Source organism: Mus caroli, unplaced genomic scaffold (genome assembly GCF_978045245.1).
Source record: "Mus caroli unplaced genomic scaffold, Mus_caroli_1 scaffold_15, whole genome shotgun sequence".
NCBI lineage: Eukaryota > Metazoa > Chordata > Mammalia > Rodentia > Muridae > Mus > Mus caroli.
Window position 1 is genome coordinate 39,859,564 of NW_028227270.1, and position 23,665 is coordinate 39,883,228.

The following is a 23,665-nucleotide window of genomic DNA, read 5'->3' on the forward strand; positions in this document are numbered from 1 at the left end:
TTCTTTCTTTCTTTCTTTCTTTCTTTCTTTCTTTCTTTCTTTCATACTGTGTGCTGCCTCAACTCAGATGCAAAACTGTGGTCCAACAGATCACACTTGGGAACCTCAAAACAAAAAACAAAAAGCCCGCAGCCAAAACAAAACATTTCTCTTTATCAGTTGCTTGGCTTAGGTGTTTTGCTGCAGTGGTGAAAACTGACCAACATAGTGTCTCTATCACTTCCTGGGCCAGTAAGTTTTTGTTTTTCATATTCTGACATTGAGTGGATTGAACTTTCACCCCAGAAAGAATGCAAGCTTAATAAATTCAGCACCATGTCTTCAATTGCTGTTTTCCCACAGTGCCCTCCTCTTCTTCTGTATCCTAAACACCCAGTGATTATTGTTAGTTAATTACTTATCATCCTGAAGGAAAGAGTTAGGAGAATGAATTTTCATTTCAATGCTTAGAAAGAATGTCATACTCAGAGCACACATGCATGGTGTGTTTGGCTGTAAACAGTGAGCTTGCAGATGAGACTCGGGAAAGAAGGACTAAGAACGTGCGACCTACAGGGACAGAGTTCGAGACATTGTAAATAGCAAAACAAACCAAGCCAAAATGTTCTTCCGTCTTCCCATTTTTTGTTTTGCATTATGATTATCTGGATAACTGGCTCATGATTTTGACTCTCTGTCGTCTTAAATCCTGTTACTATGCTACCGACTTGAGAGCTCATGCCCGTTTGTGTCCACTTCATTCACCGGCTTCTAGAAGCAGCAGGTTACTCTTACCTTTTGTAGTGTGTGCCCTGGGCATTTTCAGCCCCATGAATATGGTGTACAATAACTAGTTTGCCTAACCTTATCTTTGATATCCAGCTGTTTGACGAGTCCTACAATTTTGAGATGAGGCATTCTGCAATTGTGTCCCTGGATCCCAGTTTGTTACTTAAAGGTCATTCTATTCTGTTAGTTTGGAATGGATCTTGGATCCTCCACTGGCCTGCCTCTCTTTCTATTTCATTTAGTCGCTCTGTCTTTTCCTACTTTTTTTTTTTTAAATCTGTTCTTAATTTATAACCTTGCTTCTTTCATTAAAAAGTGGAGGCAGGGGTCTGGAAAGTTGACGTTCTTCTAGAGGACCCAGGTTCAATTCTCAGCACCCGCATGGCAGTTCACAACTGTCTGCAACTTCAGTTTCAGGGGGAATCTGTCACTCTTAGCGATGAACAGAACATAAAATTAAATAATTATTAGCACAAAAAGTGGAGGCAGAGGGTTGGACCAAAAATCTTAGTCTTTTTCCTTGTTTGAAACTTCCCATGAATGATGCTGCAGTTGTTCTGATAACCCCCACGGCTGTTCCGACTATGGAGCCTTCATGACTAAGTCTAGGGGAGAATGACGACCCCCTCTCCGTCCCACATACACATGCCCTGTGTGCTACCAGACAAAACTTGATTCCCTTAATCCTTGAAGAACTTAGGTATTATTACAGTAGGTAATAAATTAGGTATTAATACAATATGAGATGACAAAGATGTTGACCTCAACCCTTGCCTTGCAAGTGTGCATAGAGATACTGCCTTCATTTCTAGTAATTCATCAGTGAATGAGTACTCAGAGTGAACACTTGAAGAAGGGCTTTAATCGATGGTAAAAGAAACACCCTTTTAGGTTTGGCAAACTGGAGAGAAGACTGGGAGTCCCTTACAGCAGAGCAGCTCCAAAGTTTAGCGCCTAAGAGAACAGGCCAAGCGATGTGGTACCCAGTAGGTCAGCTTGGACGCCTGACTGCTGGAAGAGTCCATTATTCATGGCCAAGGCGGGGAGTTCACCACGACGGAGTGCGGACCTGGCTGCCCGCTGCGCAGAGGACGGCCAGCTGCCAGGACAGTCACCCCCGCTCCACCGATCAGGTGAGCCCATCCCCCGGGCCAGAGTCCTATTGGAGCAGAGGAGCGCTAGGGGGAGGGGAGAGGATGAAGTCTTAGGCGGGGGAAAGGATTAGCGTTGCAGAGGGGCAGCGCTGGGTGTGAAGGGAGGAGCGGCAGCGGTGGGGACCCTGGGTGTGAAGGGAGGCCGGGCACCGGCGGGGATCGGAGGGCACGCAGATGTCGGTGACCTCAGAGCCAGGTAGGATGTGACTAGGGGTTGGTGCTGAGGGAATCCAGTGGGTCGAGGAGGGCTACAGCATCTCTTTGGCATTCCCGGGGAGCCGCCGCTGCACCTGTTGCTGGAGGTAGGAGCTAGGGCGGCGCAGAAGGCGGGCGGGTAGCGGCGGCACGGACAAGCTGGTGGCGGGCTGCGGGTAACGGGACAAGTGCCTGGTTCCTGCCGCCTGCACAAGGCTGCGGCATTGCATAGCTGCTTCCAAAGCTGCCATCACAGAGAAGAGGAGACTGGGATGAGCAGAGCGAAAAGTTCCTATTTTTCTTTCTGCCCAGTTGAAAACACAGGCTCTAGTTTCAAAGTTGGCCCGGAAAAATAATCGGGCAAGAACTGCAGGTGGTCGGTAGATAAAACTTCTTTTTGGGAATATCGAGGTAACTTTAAAGGAATCTTGTTAATGTTCCAGATACCTACTGCTTCAGGGAATTTCAGTCAAACACATTGTTTCCGATGAGTTTGAAATTAGCATAGAGTGTAAAAATTCCTTATGTATATACACACATGTTTCTTTTATATTTTAAATTTCCTGAACTATTTTTCATTTTCATTGAGAAAATAAGTTTAAGGTACAGCATTAAGTTGTATATAACTTGTGTAAACTAACATCTTCCAAAATCTATAGCCTTTAAAAATGTACATAATGTGTTTATAAGCTGCACATTCTTTTTTTATTAGATATTTTCTTTATTTACATTTCAAGTGTTATCCCCTTTCCTAGTTTCCCCTCCGAAAACCCCCTATCCTCTTCCTCCCTCCCCCTGCTCCCCAGCCCACTCACTCCTGCTTCCTGGCACTGGCATTCCCCTATACTGGGGCATGGAACCTATACAGGACCAAGGACCTCTCCTTCCATTGATGACCGACTAGGCCATCCTCTGCTACATATGCAGCTGGAGCCATGAGTCCCACCATGTGTTTTCTTTGATTGGTGGTTTAGTCCCAGGGAGCTCTGGGGGTACTGGCTAGTTCATATTAATACTCCTCCTAGGGGGCTGCAGACCCCTTCATAAGCTGCACATTCTTAGAAATTGGAATTAAGATGTTACTTCTTGACAGGAAAAGTACAAAATACACCTTTCCCGAACCAGAGCTTCCTTCTTTGTGAGTCATCTCTCCAAAGAACTAGACCAAAGAAATAAAGAGAAAGGACATTAAAGAAGACAGAAGACATTTGATCAGGGCAGGGGTACCAGACTTATGTCTGGGAGATTTCCTAGGCTAAGTGGTAAACTCTTACTGATTTACAAATACATTCTGAATTATTACAAAAAAAATGCATGCGATTGCATGTGTTGGAGAATTATATCCCACTTCTGCCACAACTTAAATGACTTTGAACACAAAACTGTTCTTCAGGATTTTGTTTCTTCACATAAAATCAAGCTCTTTGTGCTAGGTGATTGCGAAGAACTAAAGAGCAGTATCCTAATTCCCAGACAGTGACACTGAAGCTGGGAACTTCCAAGATTTCTGCTTCAAATCCCCAGTGATGAAGACCAGATCAATGGTCTTTTCTGAGTGCTTTTAGACATCCATTATGCTGAATATTAGGAACGCTACCTTAATCTCCTACAGACTCAAGAAATCTGACTATACCAAGTCCACAGTGAGACAAAGGCTAACTATGTGAGAACATCAAGTCTTGATGCCATTAGATATAAGAACAGAGTGTTAGTTAAAATTCTCAGTATTTAGGAAAATAATTTAGTTTTACGCTGTTGAATTCCTATTGTATTTGATGCCATAGAATAATAATATGAGATATTTAGGGCACAAATGTTCTTATAGAAATAAAAACAATTGTTAGAAATAATGTGAAGGATCAAAAGGTCATGTTACACCAGAGAATGTCAGCTGTTTGACCCTTGGAGGTGGCTATGCTCAAGACAAGGAGGGATGATGTGCCGTGGGAGAAGGGGCTTTACATCAGTTAACTGTGACCAAAGGCTTTGTTTATATCCTCATGAATGGCAATGGTGTGCAGCTTTTGCCTAGTGTATGCAGTATGCCAGGAATTCGACTAATCCCTTTATCCAGATCAACTTTATAATTAACCATGAACTGTAATTTTGATTTCCATATGAAGAAACTAGGGCAGAAAGATCTACATCCTGGGAGATTTTCCCCCACCTTCTAAAACACATTGTTTTCTTTATTGCTGTGGAAGACAGGAATGAACTCCTGAAGCACCAAGAGAAGCCTTGTAGCCAAACTGGACTGACTTCTTTTCATTTGTGTGTGACTGCAGTGGAACTTAGGAAAGCTGAGAAGCAGTTAAGGTCACACATTCTATTTTCATTTTGGTCACCCAAGCAATCCTTTCATCTGTTAGCTGTTAATGGGCAAATGTGCTCGTTAATTTATTGTCACTCACAGATGCTATATACGCCCTTGCTGTATTGATGCCATTTCATTGAAAAATGTCCAGGTTGCACCATTTAGAAAGCAAAGCCTTTAAGGACAGAGTCTGTGTCTTTCTCTACTATCTACAGATGTAGCAAAGTTGTTGACCAGTTGAGTCATTGCCCTGTTATTTCTCTGCAACCACTAGTTAATGCTAATGTTGCATGTATAAGATGTTTATGGTGGAGTCACCATTGCTACTTTCTGGAGGGGCGGTTTAGTGGCTCACAGACCCTGTAGGTGTACTGAGGTCCTTACACAATTTTGTTAGGTTATAGAATAGTTAAGATAATGTAAAATCAAGTAGCAAGTTCAAACAGTACAACGAATAAAAGTCACTGCGACCTCCTTCATTCAAACATAGTGGAGAAAGCCACCCAGGGTGATGCTTTTCACCCTCCGACCCCTGTTAAGTCAGGGTAAGAGCTCAATGCTTTATTGAAACATTTATGCTTTAAAGTTCTACTTAAAGTTAGTTTTAGTGTTCTGTTGTTGCCAGGCAGTTTGGATAGATCAATAAAAATGTTCGTTGAGAAATGAAGATAAACCTATCACTAACAAATCATGAAACATGGAGCAATATGAGAGGCTGATTTCTCCATCTGCTTGCACAGGCAAAAATCTTTGTACATAGGGAGGGTTCCCCATAAGCTGGGCTGTCAGGCCACACAGGAAGACGGCACCCCAGGTCTGTTGGCCTGATTGTGGTGAAGCAGAAGAGGGTGGAGCTGGGGCCCTGGAAGCTTGGTAGCACAAAGGCAGTGTTTTCTGATTCCACTGTGACACACTATCCACTTTAGAATGTACTAGACCAAGTCCCTCCCCCAGCTGCTGGGCAGGTGGTCACAGGCCCTTTTCTTGTGCAGTCAGGCGTAAGTCTGGCTGTCCCTAGAAAGGGGGCAGGGTGCTGATAGGCTAGTTCTCACTCACTATTAATGATCTGGAAAGCCTAGAGGAACCCATCCTATGGTAGGGAATAGGGGCTGTTGGAGTAATTGTCCATTAATGAGTTTTGACACAATACAGAATTATTAAGTTATTAAAAAGGAGGCTGGATTTTCTTTTTTTTTTTGATTTTTAATATTTTTATTACATATTTTCCTCAATTACATTTCCAATGCTATCCCAAAAGTCCCCCATAGCGCCCCCCACTTCCCTACCCACCCATTCCCATTCTTTTGGCCCTGGCATTCCCCTATATTGGGGCATATAAAGTTTGCAAGTCCAATGGGCCTCTCTTTCCATTGATGGCCGACTAGGCCATCGAGTTAGTGAGAGCATTTTCCATGTACATATGAGTGTAATTACATTGACAGAGTGTTTTAAAGAGTGTCTTTTTAAAATTAATTTCATGAATTTGTTATTGAAAACTTCTCCCTAGGTACATTTCCTCAGTTTATGTCACATACTTGAGACCAGCCTTTTCATGTTTTCTTTATTAGGGGCTTAGCATGGCTTTGAGCCAATGGTCTGTTCACATCTTGGTACATCAGCATATTTGAAGTGCTGAGAGAGGCTAAGTAAATTTCTCACAACTTAAAGGTTATGGAAAGAGCTACCTTTTATGAATAGATTTCAAATAATTCTCAGCAAGCCAAGGGCACAGACGTGGAGTGAAAAATGCATTTCATTCTGTGAAGTACAAGGTCCCCTGTCTGGCTTTAGTTTTCCTGAAAGGCAATTAGCATTTCAACTGGCCCATTTGGTTACATGCTACCAAGTACTGGGCTTTATAATTTGCTGCTCTGTCTGAGTCCTTGAGTGCTTGGTCTTATATAATTCTCTCCAAGTAGCCTTCTCTCCAGCATTGTTATTGTGGCTGGTCTGAAATAACTACTCAACAGAGAGTTTGCCTTCAACTGTAGGGCACCATAGGGGAAGGAAAATGAAATGCCAAGCTAATGAGGAGATGGTTATAATTATAAATAGCTACCTTTACTTATGACACAGGTTGGAAGATATAAAATAGCCTTCTATTAAAAAAAATAACTCTAAAAAAGGCACTTGTGTGTCATGGTTACTTGTTAACATGCACCACAAATAAAGGGGGTATATTCTGCCATTATTGAGCTAGGATGACTGAAAATTAACAATGAAGACACATTTCTTTTATTGGATATTTTTTTGTTTACATTCCAAATGTTTTCCCCTTTCCAGGTCTCCCCTTCAGAACCCTCTTATCCCATTCCCCCCACCCCCTGCCTTATGAGAGTGCTCCCCCACCCACCCACTCCTGTCTTCCCGCCCTGGCATTCTCCTACACTGGGGCATCAAATACCCTCAAGCCCATGGGCCTCTCTTCCCACTGATGTCCAACAAGGCCATCCTCTGTCACATATGCGGCCGGAACCATGGGTCTGCAACTTTGGTTGGTGATCCAGACCCAGGGAGCTCTACTGTGTGTGTGTGCGTGTGTGTGGGTCTGGCCTATTGAGACTGTTGCTCCCCCCATGAGGCTGCAAACTCTCTCAGCTCCTGTAGTCCCTTCTCCAACTGCTCCATCAGGGACCCTGAACTCAGTCCAGTGGTTGGCTGCCAGCATCCATCTGTGTGTTTTGTCAGACTCTGGCAGAGCCTCTCAGGAGACAGCTATCTCAGGCTTCTGTCAGCAAACACTTGTTGGTATCCACAATAGTGTTTGCGTTTGGTGTCTGTATATGGGATGGATCCCTAGGTGGGACAGTCTCTGGATGGTCTTTCCTTCAGTCTTTGCTCCACACTTTGTCTGCATATGAAGACACATTTTTTTTTTAATAGTAACTATACTGTCTTTATACAAGAGCTATTTTCTGTAAGTGTGAATGAGTCAAAAAGGAAAGATTCTTAAGTGTTCTAACAAGTGAACAATGCTCTGAGGACCATTTTGAGAAGATTTAAAGTTTTGAGTCTCCGTGCTGATTAGAAAGAGGATCTGTTAGCTTCTTTAGCCATGGATTTGGATAATTTGGTAATATTACTATGCTCCACCTATATCCCGACACCCCTATGTAGGAAACACTGGATGTATGATAATTCTCTTGTGAGATCAATTGGAGTGATATTCATCTTTAAGTAGTGGGACAGCAATTTGGTTCTGCTTATCTTTGCGTGTGCCACCGTCTTTGCATGTTTGTCCTTATGCAAATTATTTGGAGATAATGTGATATCCTTACTCTTCAGATACTGGCTAGCTGAAAGAAAACATAAAAGCAATGCTTTCGATAGAAGCCTTGCAGGTAGTCAGTATAATTTTAGGAAACTCCATGAGATAGATAGTGGAGTTTTTCAATCTGTGGTTAGACACAGAGCTTTGGTAAGTTAGTTATTAAGCTGCTGTATTCCTACTGCTGATGTGTGGATGGAGAAGGCTCCCATGCCACCTGAAGATTAGTCAGCTAGAGTTGGAAATGTAGAGACAGAGGAGAGAACATGCTGGCAGGTTAAGGAGTGGGCTTGCGAATGGGTCAGATCAAAGGCACAGATTCAAGAAGCATCTAATGTCTTGTCTCAAGTATGTTATTTGAATCTCGCTTGAATTGTTGAAGGAAGCAGAGGAGACACAAGGAAACACCCACTTTTTAAACACTGATAATTTATAGCCATTATGTTTTGGTGTCTAGCCTCTTTCATTTGGTATGCTTTTTAAGAGTCACCTGTATGATTTCCTTACTTGCCAAATAAAAATCTTGTATGTGAATATAGCACTCATTTATAATTTACTAATCAATGGGTATTATGTTCCTTCTACTTTGTAACTATTAGGTTGCTGTAAGATCTCTGTACAGGTATGTGTGTGTGTGTGTGTTTAGCAACCCATGGATATTTATTTCTTCCATCTTCGCTATTTTTTTTTTTTTTTAATTTTAGGCATCCTGTTAGCTGTAAAGTGTGATTTCCTTGCAATTTTGGTCAGTCTCCCAGATCAATAGTGACTTCTTTGTCCGTGTGGCTCATATCTTCTTTGGGGAAATATTTTTCCAAGTCCTTTGCCATTTTATAACCTTGGTTATTTGGTTGCTTTTATGGAATTATAGAAGTTATCGGAGGATTTTGGAGAATTTCTTACCAGATATGACACTTGTCAACATTTTCCACCAGTGTACAGACTTTCATTTTTACTTTCTTGATAGTGTCCTCTTCCTTTGGGAGCTGGTAACCGAGCTAATATGTCAATGATTTATGTAAGCTTTCTTTAGTTCCTTATGCTTTGGTATCATACCTATAAAACCGTTTTCTAACCCAAAGCCATAGAAATTTATTAGCAGGACTCTTAAGTTTTACAGTTTTAACTGTTATTACATTTGTGTTAAGAATTTTGGGCTTAATTACTTTTATTTCCATTTGGGTGCACAGTGTCTCCGTGGATTTGTTGAAGAGATTATGATTTTTGTCTTCTTGAGAAAAAACATTTGAGAAAGGTGGCTGTGACACTATGCTGTACAACTTACTCACATTTGATCTGATTACAGACATGTTAGGGTTAAATGCCCATCACCTTTCCCAGGCTCCTCAGCTGCTCCTCCTTTTAAAAAGGCATTTCCCCAGAAGTGTCTCAGCTTCCTGGCTGCTGCTTTTATTCTGTTCCTTCTGTTGATTCTGTTCGTTGCCCTGGGCATCACAGAACTCAAACCTAACAACCATGGTCAGTTATTAAGCTAAGTATGTGCAGAGCTCTTCAGTCAGCCCACAAGATTGAAAAGAACAGAAACAAAACAAAACAAAACAAAAGAAACCTTGACCCCCAAAGGAAACAAACACAAACCCATCACCACCAGCAAAGCCACCTTTCCTGTGTGTCATAACTCCTGTTTTGGATTTTATGCACTTCTGTTGTGGGAGCTTTACTAGCAGTCCCTAGTTTTTTCATACAGATTCAGTTTCTAGTGCCCTTAAATATTGCTCTGAAAATCCTTTCTCGAAAGGAAGGTTATGAGAAAGAAATTCTCATAGTTTTTGTTCATTTGTGGATTATTAATTTCATCTTTTTTAAAAAAGATTTATTTATTTATTATATGTAAGTACACTGTAGCTGTCTTCAGACACTCCAGAAGAGGGTGCCAGATCTTGTTACAGATGGCTGTGAGCCACCATGTGTTTGTGGGATTTGAATTCAGGACCTCTGGAAGAGCAGTCCGTGCTCTTAACCTCTGAGCCATCTCTCCAGCCCCTAATTTCATCTTTTATTTGAATGGTATTTTTCCCCCAATTCTTGATGGTCTGTTTCGTTCTGCCCTTTGAATTCATCAACCTTGGTTTCTCACAGGAAGACGGATCTAAACAGGATCATTTTTGTGATTATGGCTTCTCACTGCTAGCAAGTATCTGTCTTTGTTGCTTCTGGAGCTCTAAGTGCTTTTAGTGTGTTTAATGTACATAGGACCGAAGTAATTTATTTTTCTTCTTCGGTTTTAGATTCTTAAGACTAGATAATTTCACTCATATCAAGTTTAATAATCTGCTCTGCTGCTTTTAAGCCCAATATCGAGATTCCTAAAATTAGTTTCTATTGGTTACTCAGCCCTGCACTTCTGTGTTGGCGGTAGTTTTATTTACATATCTAGTAAGTTTTGCTGTACTTGAATACTGGCCATTTTAAGAAATAAAAATTTAAGTTTGTAAATCAGTTTTTGAACTTGAATTTCTAGTTTAATGGTGTTATTGTATTTCTGAACTTCAGATTTGCTAGTTTTCTTTGTTTTATTTTTTAAACAAAACAAATCCATCAATTCTCAATAGCATCACTGTAGACTCTTGGTAGATCCCTCCCAGACATTAGTTCTCTAGCAAACCTTGTTTCATTTTCCCTGAGAAGTGATGTTAGAGACAAGTCTCTGGACATCGGTGATGCTTACTACTACTGAGTGGTTGCTGTTTCTAAGTCATTTCAGTGGAAGAAAGCCAGGAGACATCTTGTACTTAACCCAGTCATGAGACAATAACACTGCACATTCGAAGAGGCTTTATGTAATTCCTTTTCTCATCCAGAGTTATTACTTGCTGGATCATATAATACCTGAAGCTCCAAAAATACATAACACAGTGAGCAAAACATGGCTCTAAATTCTATATTGTAAAGCCAAATAATTTGTTTTTAACATGATATTGATATTATTGAGGATGCTGAGTGAAATATAAGCGTACTTTGCAATTGCATAAGGGTATTAAATAGTACATCCTTAAGCAACTAGAAATAGTTCTCTTGCCTGTGATTATATCATCATTTGATGGACCCTGTGGGTTTTTTTGTTGTTGTTGTTTGTTTTGTTTGATTTCTAACATTTATTTATTAATTTTTAAATTTTTTACTTATTCACTGTACATCCTGCCTTCCTTCTTGTTTAGCTTCTTTGGGCCTGTGGAATATAGCATGGGTATCCTGTATTTTATGACTAATATCTACTTATAAATGAGTACCTATCATGCATATCCTTTTGGGACTGGGTTACCTTAATCAGGATGATATTCTTAACTTTCATTCATTTGCCTGCAAAATTAATAGTTGTCTTCACCTTTAATAGCTGAATAGTATTCCATTCTCTATGTGTACCACATTTTCTTTATCCATTCTTCAGTCCAGGGATATCTAGGTTGTTTCCAGTTTCTGGCTACTACAAATAAAGCTGCTATGAACAGAGTAGAGAATGTGTCTTTGTGGGATCGTTGAGCATCTCTTGGGTTTATATCCAGGAATGATACAGCTGGGTCTTGAGGTAGATCTATTCACAGTTTTCTGAAAAAACCACCAAATTGATTACCAAAGTGATTTTACAAGTTTGCAATCCCACCAGCAATGGATGAGTATTTTGCTTGCTCCACATCCTGCCTAGCGTCTGCTGTCACTTGAGTTTTTTTTTTTTTTTTTAATTACGTATTTTCCTCAATTACATTTCCAATGCTCTCCCAAAAGTCCCCCATACCCTCCCCCCCTACTTCCCTACCCACCCATTCCCATTTTTTGGCCCTAGCGTTCCCCTGTACTGGGGCATATAAAATTTGTGTGTCCAATGGGCCTCTCTTTCCAGTGATGGCTGACTAGGCCATCTTTTGATACATATGCAGCTAGAGTCAAGAGCTCCGGGATCCTGGTTAGTACAGAATGTTGTTCCACCTATAGGGTTGCAGATCCCTTTAGCTCCTTGGGTACCTTCTCTAGCTCCTTCATTGGGAGCCCTGTGATCCATCCAATAGCTGACTGTGAGCATCCACTTCTGTGTTTGCTAGGCCCCGGCTTAGTCTCACAAGAGACAGCTATATCTGGGACCTTTCAGCAAAATCTTGCTAGTGTATGCAATGGTGTCAGCGTTTGGAAGCTGATTATGGGGTGGATCTCTGGATATGGCAGTCTCTAGATGGTCCATTCTTTTGTCACAGCTCCAAACTTTGTCTCTGTAACTCCTTCCATGGGTGTTTTGTTCCCAATTCTAAGAAGGGGCACAGTGTCCACACTTTGGTCTTCATTCTTCTTGAGTTTCATGCGTTTAGCAAATTGTATCTTATATCTTGGATATCCTAAGTTTTGGGCTAATATCCACTTATCAGTGAATACATATTGTGTGAGTTCCTTTGTGATTGTGTTATTTCACTCAGGATGATGCCCTCCAGGTCTATCCATTTGACTAGGAATTTCATAAATTCATTCTTTTTAATAGCTGAGTAGTACTCCATTGTGTAAATGTACCACATTTTCTGTATCCATTCCTCTGTTGAGAGGCATCTGGGTTCTTTCCAGCTTCTGGCTATTATAAATAAGGCTGCTATGAACATAGTGGAGCATGTGTCCTTCTTACCGGTTGGGACATCTTCTGGATATATGCCTAGGAGAGGTATTGCTGGATCCTCCGGTAGTACTATGTCCAATTTTCTAAGGAACCACCAAACTGATTTCCAGAGTGGTTGTACAAGCTTGCAATCCCACCAACAATGAAGGAGTGTGCCTCTTTCTCCACATCCTCGCCAGCATCTGCTGTCACCTGAATTTTTTATCTTAGCCATTCTGACTGGTGTGAGGTGGAATCTCAGGGTTGTTTTGATTTGCATTTCCCTTATGATTAAGAATCTTAGCCATTCTGACGGATGTAAGATGGAATCTCAGAGTTATTTTGATTTCCACTTCCCTGATGACTAGAGACTTTGTACATTTCTTTAAGTGCTTCTTGGCCATTTGAGAGTTCTCTGTTGGAAATTCTCTGTTTAGCTCTGTACCCCATTTTTAAATTGGGTTATTTGGGTTGTTGGTGTCTAACTTCTTAAGTTCTTTATAAATTTTGGTTATTAGCCCTCTGTCAAATGTAGGATTGGTGAAGATTATTCACCTACCAATCTGTAGGTTGTTCATCTATCCTATTGGCGCTGTCCTTTGCCTTACAGAAGCTTTTCAGTTTTATGAGGCCTCCTTTATCAATTGCTGATGTTAGAGCCTGAGCCATTGGTTTCCTGTTCAAGAAATTGTCATTGTACCAATGCCTTCAAAGGTATTTCCCATTTTCTCTTCTATGAGATTTGTGCATCGGGTCTTATGTTGAGGACCTCGATCCACTTGGACTTGACTTTTCTCCTTTCCATTCATGTTTTTGGCCTCTTTATCAAAAACCAAGTGTCCATTGGTATGTAGATTTATTTCTGGGTCTTCAGTTTGATTCCGTTGATCAATGTGTCTGTCTCTGTAACAAAAACCATGCAGGTTTTTTTTTTTTTTTTTTTTTTTTTTTTTTTTTTTTTTTTTTTTAACCATTGCTCTGTAATACAGCTTGAGGTTAAGGATGGTGATTCCTCCCAAAGGTCTTTTATTGTTCAGTACTGTTTTGGCTATTCTGGGTTTTTTGTTTTTCCATATGAAGGTGAGAATTGTTCTTTCAAGATCTGTGAAGAATTGTTTTGGGATTTTGATGGGTATTGTATTGATTCTGTAACTTGCTTTTGGTAAGATGGCCATTTTTACTATGTTAATCCTACCTATCCATGAACATGTGCCCTTGCTTTTTGTCTTTTTGGTTTTGTGTGTGTGTATGCTGTTTGATGACACACATGCTCATGCAATACACAATTATAATAACACTTCATTTCAGAAGTCTATTAAGTATTGTTTTCCATAGGGAAGGAAGCAGTAGATGAACGAAAATGAGAACATTTTTGTAAAGTTTTAATCTTGGATATATATATATATATATATATATGTAATATTCAGAAAATAAAGATTAGATTAAAATGTTCTTCTAACTGAGATAGCAAATAGTGTTTTGGAGACCTGAGACTGAAAGGAATTGGCGAATTTAAGCTGGAAATGTAGATTTGGAAACTACAGAGTGAGTGTGCTTCACAGATACAGCATGCAGGCAAACATATATAAAAGTTATTAAAGAAATAAAAACTTAACAATTCCTTATAACTTTCCAGTAAGGCACATAGATATAACTTGTTATTTTAGTGATCTACCCAATTATATCTGTCATATATTCACTTACATACTGCTACTGAGAAGCTGGCATCTGTGTGATTATCTCTTTAAGTAATATTTAAATATCATATTTTGATGATTTAGTCATCCTCCTTATTGCCCTTGGCTATCAATCATCCCTTGTCTATATTTAAAATAATTTTAGTGACTTCATATAGCAAATTACTTATGAAGGCATAGCTGTAAAAGGATTATGTACTAATGCTAACAGATTAATGACAGAATAAATTGCTCACCTTGAACTGCAGAGTGTTAAGCAAAAGAAAATAAAATGCTAGCCCAGCTACAGGTTGGCCAAAGGAGAAGCTAACTGCTAGGGCCTCAGGATTAGCCTCTAGAGTTGGCAGTGATTGAAAACCTCTCAGCATTTACAGTGAGTTCCTATTTCAGCTGCTCAAAATGTATAATTTCTTACTTCTGGAAGCATCCTTGGAGAGGCAAGATTTTTATTATAAATGTTATGATTAATATGCAATTTTGAGTGGGCAGTGTGTCTCAGGCATTGTGCTAACACTGTTGGAAACATACTGTTTCAATAGAACTATGAATAGCCCTTGAGGCAGATGACTTAATTCCACATTTTCTGATGAGGCAAACGTGTTAGAAGCACAGTTAAGACTTAGAGATGCTAATCCACTGGCTAAGATTTAACCTTGGCAGGATGAACTCAAACAAGTAATTCCATGAGCAATATATTCTTTTTCTTTGAAACAAAAATTATTGATTATTGATTTAGAATAAGACTAAGCTCAGGGCAGAAGACTGAAAGAAACTAAAACATGACATTTAAAAAAGCTTAAAAATATTGTTAATTATTACTACTGTTACTACTACTACTATTTATTATTATTATTATTATTATTATTATTAATTGAGTGTGTCTGTGTGCATGATATATAGTTGTGCAGAGGATAATGCACAACTTTGTGGAGTCAGTTCTTCTCACACACTACACACATGCGCACACACACTCAAAGAGAGAGAGGGAGAGGGAGACGGAGAGAGGGAGGAAGGGAGGGAGGGAGGGAGGGAGGGAGGGAAGGGAGGAGAGAGAGAGAGAGAGAGAGAGAGAGAGAGAGAGAGAGAGAGAGAGAGAGAGAGAGAGAGAGAGAGAGAGAGAGAGAGAGAGAGAAGACAGGGTAAGATTAGTAGGAACAATATCTCAAATGTGAAAGCAGGACTGAGTAATGCAGGTGATAGATTCTTCATAGGGAAGTTTGTAGGTATTCCAGTTTTGGAGGTATCCTATAGAGGTGGGAAAAGGAACATTTTTGGGTGCAGGGGAATGAAGTCTCTCAGTTTGAAAGTTTACAGGTAGACAGTGAATATGATGGATATTCTGAGGCAATGTATTTAGTTGTACAATTCATGTTCTTAGAACTGTTCACACGATAGTGTAGAAAGTGTAGCTGGGAAGTGAAAACTGATTTAGTTATACAATTCATGTTCTTAGAACTGTTCACACGATGATAGTGTAGAAAGTGGGGCTGGGAAGTGAAAACTGATTTAGTTATACAATTCATGTTCTTAGAACTGTTCACACGATGATAGTGTAGAAAGTGGGGCTGGGAGGTGAAAACTGATTTAGTTATACAATTCATGTTCTTAGAACTGTTCACACGATGATAGTGTAGAAAGTGGGGCTGGGAAGTGAAAACTGATTTAGTTATACAATTCATGTTCTTAGAACTGTTCACACGATGATAGTGTAGAAAGTGGGGCTGGGAAGTGAAAACTGATTTAGTTATACAATTCATGTTCTTATAACTGTTCACACGATGATAGTGTAGAAAGTGGGGCTGGGAAGTGAAAACTGATTTAGTTATACAATTCATGTTCTTAGAACTGTTCACACGATGATAGTGTAGAAAGTGGGGCTGGGAGGTGAAAACTGATTTAGTTATACAATTCATGTTCTTAGAACTGTTCACACGATGATAGTGTAGAAAGTGGGGCTGGGAAGTGAAAACTGATTTAGTTATACAATTCATGTTCTTATAACTGTTCACACGATGATAGTGTAGAAAGTGGGGCTGGGAAGTGAAAACTGATCCAAAGAAGAGTGACTTTTTTATTGAGACAAAACTCATTAAAGATGAGATTCTATTTACAAACCTTTTTTTTTATTAGATATTTTCTTTATTTACATTTCAAATGTTATCCCCTTTCCTAGTTTTCCCTCTGAAAATCCTCTATTCCCTCTCCGACCCCTCTGCTCCCCAACCCACTCACTCCTGCTTCCTGGCCCAGGCAGTCCCCTATACTGGGGCACAGAACCTTCACAGGACTAAGGGCCTCTTCTCCCATTGATGACCAACTAGGCCACCCTCTGCTATATATGCAGCTAGAGCCATGAGTCTCTCCATGTGTTTTCTTTGATTGGTGGTTTAGTCCCAGGGAGCTCTGGGGGTACTGGTTAGTTCATGTTGTTGTTCCTCCTATGGGGCTTCAGCCCTCTTCAGCTCCCTGGGTATTTCTCTGGCTCCTTCATTGGGGACCTTGTGCTCTATCCAATGTATGGCTGTGAGCATCCACTTCTGTATTAGTCAGGCACTGGCAGAGCCTCTCAGGAGACAGCTATATCAGTCTCCTGTCAGGGAGCTCTTGTTGGCATCTACAATAGTGTCTGGGTTTGGTGGTTGTTTGTGGGATGGATCCCCAGGTGGGGCAGTCTGTGGATGGTCGTTCCTTCAGGCTCTACTACAAAGTTTGTCTCTGCAACTCCTTCCATGAGTATTTTGTTCCCCCTTCTAAGAAGGATCAAAGTATTCACACTTTGTTCTTCCTTCTTGTGTTTCTTGTGTTTTGCAAATTGTAGCTTGGGTATTCTGAGCTTTTTGGCTAGTATCCACTTATCACTGAGTGCATATCATGTGTGTTCTTTTGTGACTGGGTTAGTTCACTCAGGATGATATCCTCCAGATCCATCCATTTGCCTAAGAATTTCATAAATTCATTCTTTTTAATAGCTGAGTAGTACTCAATTGTATAAATGTACCACATTTTCTGTATCCATTCCTCTGTTGAGGGGCATCTGGGTTCTTTCCAGCTTCTGGCTATTATAAATAAGACTGCTATGAACATAATAGAGCATGTGTCCTTATTACCAGTTGGAACATCTGAGTATATGCCCAGGAGAGGTATTGCTGGATCCTCCGGTAGTACTATGTCCAATTTTCTGAGGAACCACCAAACTGATTTCCAGAGTGGTTGTACCAGCTTGCAATCCCACCAACAATGGAGGAGTGTTCCTCTTTCTCCACATCCTCGCCAGCATCTGCTGTCATCTAAATTTTTGATCTTAGCCATTTTGACTTGTGTGAGGTGGAATCTCAAGGTTGTTTTGATTTACATTTCCCTGATAATTAAGGATGTGGAGCATATTTTTCAGGTGCTTCTCAGTCATTCGGTATTCCTCAGTTGAGAATTCTTTGTTTACCTCTGTGCTCCATTTTAATGGGCTTATTTGAATTTCTGGAGTCCAGCTTCTTGAGCTCTTTGAACATATTGGATATTAGTCCCCTATCAGATTTAGGATTGGTAAAGATCCTTTCCTAATATGCTGGTGGCCTTTTTGTCTTATTGACAGTGTCTTTTGACTTACAGAAGCTTTGCAATTTTATAAGGTCCCATTTGTGGATTCTCGATCTTACAGCACAAGCCATTGATGTTCTGTTCAGGAATTGTTCCCCTATGCCCATATCTTCTAGACTTTCCCCCACTTTCTCCTCTATAAGTTTCAAAGACTCTGGTTTTATGTGGAGTTCCTTGGTCCAGTTAGACTTGAGCTTTGTACAAGGAGATAAGAATGGATCAATTCTCATTCTTCTACATGATAACTGCCAGTTGTGCCAGCACCATTTATTGAAAATGCTGTCTTTTTTCCACTGGATGGTTTTAGCTCCCTTGTCAAAGATCAAGTGGCCATAGGTATGTGGGGTCATTTCTGGGTCTTCAATTATATTTCATCTATCTACTTGTCTGTTGCTGTACCAGTACTGTGAAGTTTCTATCACAATTAAATGTTAGATTCAAATTGCATTACATGTTCTTTCTTGTTTTATTTTGAAAATGACTAATAAGCATTTATTTTAAAAATTAAGGTTAAGACAAACCAGTTCCTTGTAAGATGATGGTTGAGCTTGGGCACATGGTCTTTGCTCGTGTGTTGTGTGGGAAATCCTGTCTCACTTTTGTTTTTAACTGCCCACTTTCATTGGAGCCCTGGAAAAGGCACACACAGATAGATACAGACTGCAGTTCCTAACACTGGCAAGTTTGGTTTTACCTCTTGGCCCCTGACAGTTAAGTTTGGTTGTCTTCTTGACATTCTTTACCAGAGGGAACCTCAACAAGGGAAATGTCTCCATTGGATTTGCTGTCAGAATCTCTGTGGGGCATTTTCTCAATTGTTAATTGCTAAGGCAGGGTTTAGCATTCCATCAGCAGTGACCTTTCTAGATGGTTAAGCCTGGGCTGTATAAGAAAAGTAACTGATTCTATGCCTGGAAGCAAATCAGTAAGCAGGGTTCTGCCGTCATCTGCTGTAATTCCTGTCTCCAGGTTCCTGCCTTGGTTTCCTATCTTGGCTTTTCTTAGTGATGGATTATAAACTGTAAGCTAAAATAAACTCTTTTCTTCCTATGAAAGTTTTAGCCAGTGTTGTATCATAGCAACACAAAACAAACTAGGACAGCCAAGATAGATGCAGCTGGGACATGGGCATGCCTAGTGTCTCCAGACTGTTCTTCACTTGCGTCTGTGCCTGCTAGGGTGCATCCCTCACACTGATTTGAGTTCAGGGTGCTGATTCACGTCTATCACAATCTCTGTCATGCTGTTGTTTCAAATACAGGCTTGCATTGGTTCCCCTGCTGTCAGATTTGTGGTTCCCCATGCTCCCCATTTACCTGTCATTCTGATGTTGCTATGCTGAGTGTCCTGAGTTTAGATAGTTTAGGATGTAGTAGTCTTTGCATTTGGTCTCTTGACTCTGGAAACCGAAGGTCTGGAGCCTGACTACATAGTGTGCATGGATGGACCCACCTCTCAGCTCATGACTGTCCTGGTGCTGCAGCTACTCTTTGTGCTTGGTTTTGATGGTTGATGCCACTTATGACCAGCATGTGTCCAACATTATGAAACTGGAAATATGCAAAGACCAGATTAGAAATCAAGGCTGGCTCTGGGTCTCACTACTGCCTCCTGTTTAGGAGATCTCAAAGGGCCAACACCCTAGGAGCCCTCAGTGTTCCAGGGAGAGGTTTCATGGTATCTGTGGTAGGCTGTCTTCTGAGCCCTGCCAACAACACTTCCATTGTTTTATAAAATCAAAATTCTGGGATGATGAAGAGATGGAGATAACAGCTCACAAGCTGATTGTGTGTGTGTGTGTGTGTATACATGGATGTCTTGTCATGAAAAATACTCGTGCCTTTCTGTGTGAACCTGGCCTGAGGATACATTGGGAGGCTACAGTGATAGGAAATTCTCTGCCAAAATAACGGTGTGTTCTTTGACACTGTGATGAAATTTGGACCTTGACTGTGATAACTCCTGATGATTCAAAAAAAAAAAAAAATAGCCTGCGAGTCTTTTAGTTTTGTTTCTTTTGTTTTTAAAAAGACTTATTTATTTTATGTATATGAATACACTGTAGTTGTCTTCAGACATACCAGAAGAGGGTATTAGGTCACATTGTAGATGATTGTGAGCCACCATGTGGTTGCTGGGAATTGAATGCAGGACCTTTGGAAGAACAGTCAGTGCTTTTAACCACTGAGCCATCTCACCAGCTCATTTCTTTTTCTATTCTATTCTCTTCTTTCCTTTCCTTTCCTTCTTTTCTTTTTTTTTTTTTTTTGGTTTTTTTTTTTTTTTTTTTTTGATAGGCTCTCTCTGTAGTTCTGGCTATTCTGGAACTTGCTCTGTACACCAGGCTGGCCTTGAACTTGGAAGTCTATTTTAAAAGAGGTGATTTTTCATATTTTCCACAAAAGATTTTTTAGTTTTTGTGTTTGTGCATGTGTGCATATGTGTGTGTGTGTGTGTGTGTGTGTGTGTGTGTAGACAAAGACTAGAAGTAGGTCCCTTGGAGCCAAGGTTTTAGACAATCATGAGCTGTGTGACATGGGTACTGGCTGGGAACTCAGCTTGAAGTCTCTGGTAAATTAGCTTACAGTTATCTTCACTGCTAACCATGTGTCCATGGCCTGACTTCACCTTTCAGTTCTTGCCGAAAGTAACCTTCTGTGATCTTTTTTATAAATATAATTTCTACTAAAATGTATTCCTTTGACCTCTGGGTTGAAGCCTCCAGGTTTACCATAGCTTTCTCTTCTTTACCTGCAGTAAGCACAATCAAGCTCTCTAGGAAGTACAGGTCTTTTTCTAAGTAGAACTGGAGTGTTTCCAACAACTAGATGCAGAAGAGACTCCCCAAGAATTTCAGGAAGAAGTCACTCTATGTATGTGCATTAAACCTTGGGGGGGGGGGAAACACAAGTTTTACTTCACTGGCACTGATTAGAACAGTGCTGAATTACCTCATTTCCAGAAAAATTCAAAATGTATGTGAAGTTATAGGATTACTGTTTATGAAGAGTTATAGGTGGAAAACATTAGATTCTTAAGGCTAGAAATTAGATTGTTTTGGAAGACAGAGTGGTGCCATCTAATGGTAGCTCATGAGATCTTAAGCACTAGGACCTTAATTTTCGGAAGAATAAAGCATCCACAGCTTTTCTTCCAGCCTAGTGGAGAAGCTGTTGAGAACTGTTGGCTGCTGCGGAGGAGAGCAGTTTTCTCTCTGATAGATCAGCTGTACTCTAGAGAACTGCCTCACACCCGAACAGCACAATTTGGACCTAGTGGTTTTAAAAAACCAAAAGGACGTTGTGGGTGTGTGCCGGACAGGAATTGATCCTGCAGAAGTTAGGGGAAGAATGGGGTGGATAGGATCAGATTTATCGTATGGCTGTATCAAATTATCAAAGAATTAATAAATCTATTTAAAAGTCACATATATCTTAGCTGGCTTTGACAGTTCCCATCACACAGTTAGATTTCTCACTGAGTAGACAAACCTGCATTTACCTCATTGCTTCTGATCTTGCCTCAAATACGTAGAATACTGGGATCTTTATCTTCCCCTTTGCAGAAGGGGGATAAAGAAAGCATAATTGAAGCCCATGAGCCTCTAGCCCCATGGAGCTCTAGAGTTGAGGCTTTGGAAGACGGTTCTTCCATGGTGGGCAGATGTGGCCCAGTTAGAAGCAGGGTAAATGGCTTTTTCTTTTGCATCTTGGGGATTCATGCCAATGGGCACATATGGTATGATTGCAGAATGTTAATCTTAAATACTGTGGAATAAAGTTAGAATCCAGAAGCACAGATCCAGGATTTAAAAGAAATGTATTTGAACCATGAAGTCACTTATTTTTAGTACAAAGAATTACTACTTCAGTCTAGACCAGTCATTCAGTCATTCAGGTGGTGGTGGGAAGATCAAAGAGTTATCTGTGTTCCAAGGTAATTTGCTGGTCATGGCTTCTTTTGGGAAAAAAAAAATCTTAAAGTCCAGTGAGCAGAAGTTTACAAACCTGACTCATGTGTAATGAAGTCATGTTGAGGGCTCTGTTAATCTTATTTCAAGAGTACAAGGGAGGCAATTTGAAGCTTTCTGGGGTTAAACTGGTTATGTGATACTACCCCTTAATATCCATGATATACTGTGCAGCTGTTACTTCAGACAAAACTTATTTGTGCCTTTACCTTAGAGAAAATGTCGTTTCCACAAAGTGTCTTTAAGCCTGAGATCTTTTTATCAGTAGTGAGCAAGTCTTAATTAAACAGAGTGCGTTTCTTTAAACGTTGGCTGTACCTGTGCCTCTCAGCATGCTGAAAGTATCTGCCATGATGCTTTCCTTTGGAAACTGCAAGGTTACATTCAATAGTGGTACTACAAAAAGAAAAAATAAACTTTTTTTTAAAAATAAAAAACTTGTCAAATACAAACAACTGAGATTAAGAATTCTTAAATGCTGAATAATTGATCAGCTGAATGATGGAACTTCTCTTGTTCCACAGGAGTAATTCTATAGTTTTACAAGGCCCCTTAGTAAAGGTAAGAGAACTGAAGTAATTCTAAACTTGAAAACCTTGCTCCATTGGGATCATATTTTCAGTACTAATTACCTAGTGATCACTCTGTGGGAAGATGCTCTCTAAGTCACTGATGACAGAGGCTGAAGCTGAAAGCACCACACACCCCTTTGAATGCACTGCTAATGTTTAGCTTTTTTTCAGGACTTACCTATTACTCGTAAATTTAGTACAGTTGCTGTATTTGGAAACTGGAAAAGGCAGAGCTGGCTTTCACCATATGAAAAACAATTTTCTTTCATTCTCAGTGCTAAGGATCAAACTCAGGACCTTGGGCATGCAAGGCAAGCACTCTAACACTGCACCGTATCCTCAGCTCCTTTTACAAATAGAAATTGATTATTATAAAATTAATTGAATTTTTAACATAGGTCTATAGTTTTCAAAACCTACTGTAATAAGAGTTCTTAAACGATTCAACCTCACTTATAGCCCACTGACCAAAGGTAGATGGCTAATAGGACAAGGGGGGCATGGACTGGTTTAGAAGTAGTTCTTTGTGGTGATTCCAATCTTCATTGTCGGCAGTCCAGTACACTACCAAAACACCAAACACTAACCAGCAGCAGCGGCTTGATCCAGAAGAAACCATGAGGCTCTGCCAATCTGAATTCGAAGAAGCAGCAAGAAGCAACCAGAGCACCACCAGAAGCTCTTTGGTGCGTTTCTCCCTATGAAGTCATGACACGGGAAGATCAGAGAAGAAAGTGAGGCAATCTAAGCCAGAGCATCATCAGTGAAGACCAGTGATAGTGAGGCCCAATGAAGACCAGCAAGGTGAACCAATGCCAGAGCATTGACCATTGTCTGTTGGGTTATACTTACACTCTTTTCAAACATCACCTGTCCTCTTAAGCATCTTCTCCAGCAAAACATTATATGACCTTTCACCAGAAGCTTCCAGAAACACACCTCCAGCAGAACATCTCTCATGTGTTTGCTTCAGCAAAATATCCTCTCCTAAGACAGCTTCCAGGGACATATCACATGACACAACTGAGTCTTCAACGAAACCAGAAATTCGCACTTCATCTTATGTTTAATTGTACCCTGTTGTTTTGAGTCTTTCTTTTTTATATTTAGTTTTACTCCATTTCTTTTTTAAAAGATAATAAGAGTTAATTTCTTCTGGAACCATTCAAAGCAACCATTGGCCCAGGAATATGGATTTAAGTTACCTCAAATTCCATTTTCCAACATTTAAGTAGTTTCATGAGGTTTTTGTAGTTTGATAGAACAAAGAAAGTCAAAAATGTATGCAAATGTAAAATATTAGTGGGTATATCACAGAGGTATAGTGGAATGAGGAATGCTTTTCTATAGGTCTCAGATGCTATTTGAAATTTACATTTTTTTAAACCCATTTTCTCATTCTACTTTACCCTTACAGACTTATTGATCTTTAACTAGGGAACTATTCCCATTATCTTATAATATAATATACTGCTTACATTTCCTAAGGTGCTCATTAATGAGAAGCTTTGTGAAGAAAGATACCAGCCTAGATAACAT

General features: G+C 40.1%; 1 protein-coding gene across 1 annotated transcript in view; it reads left to right on the forward strand.

Annotated features, from left to right (window-relative positions):
• The first annotated feature begins 21,414 nt into the window (after positions 1–21,414).
• Positions 21,415–23,665, forward strand: part of Adgrv1 (adhesion G protein-coupled receptor V1) — a 504,170-nt gene continuing 501,919 nt past the window's right edge. The window contains exon 1 of the mRNA XM_085830825.1: positions 21,415–21,520. Within this exon, the coding sequence (XP_085686951.1) occupies positions 21,415–21,520 (106 nt within the window). The remainder of the gene's footprint in view (positions 21,521–23,665) is intronic.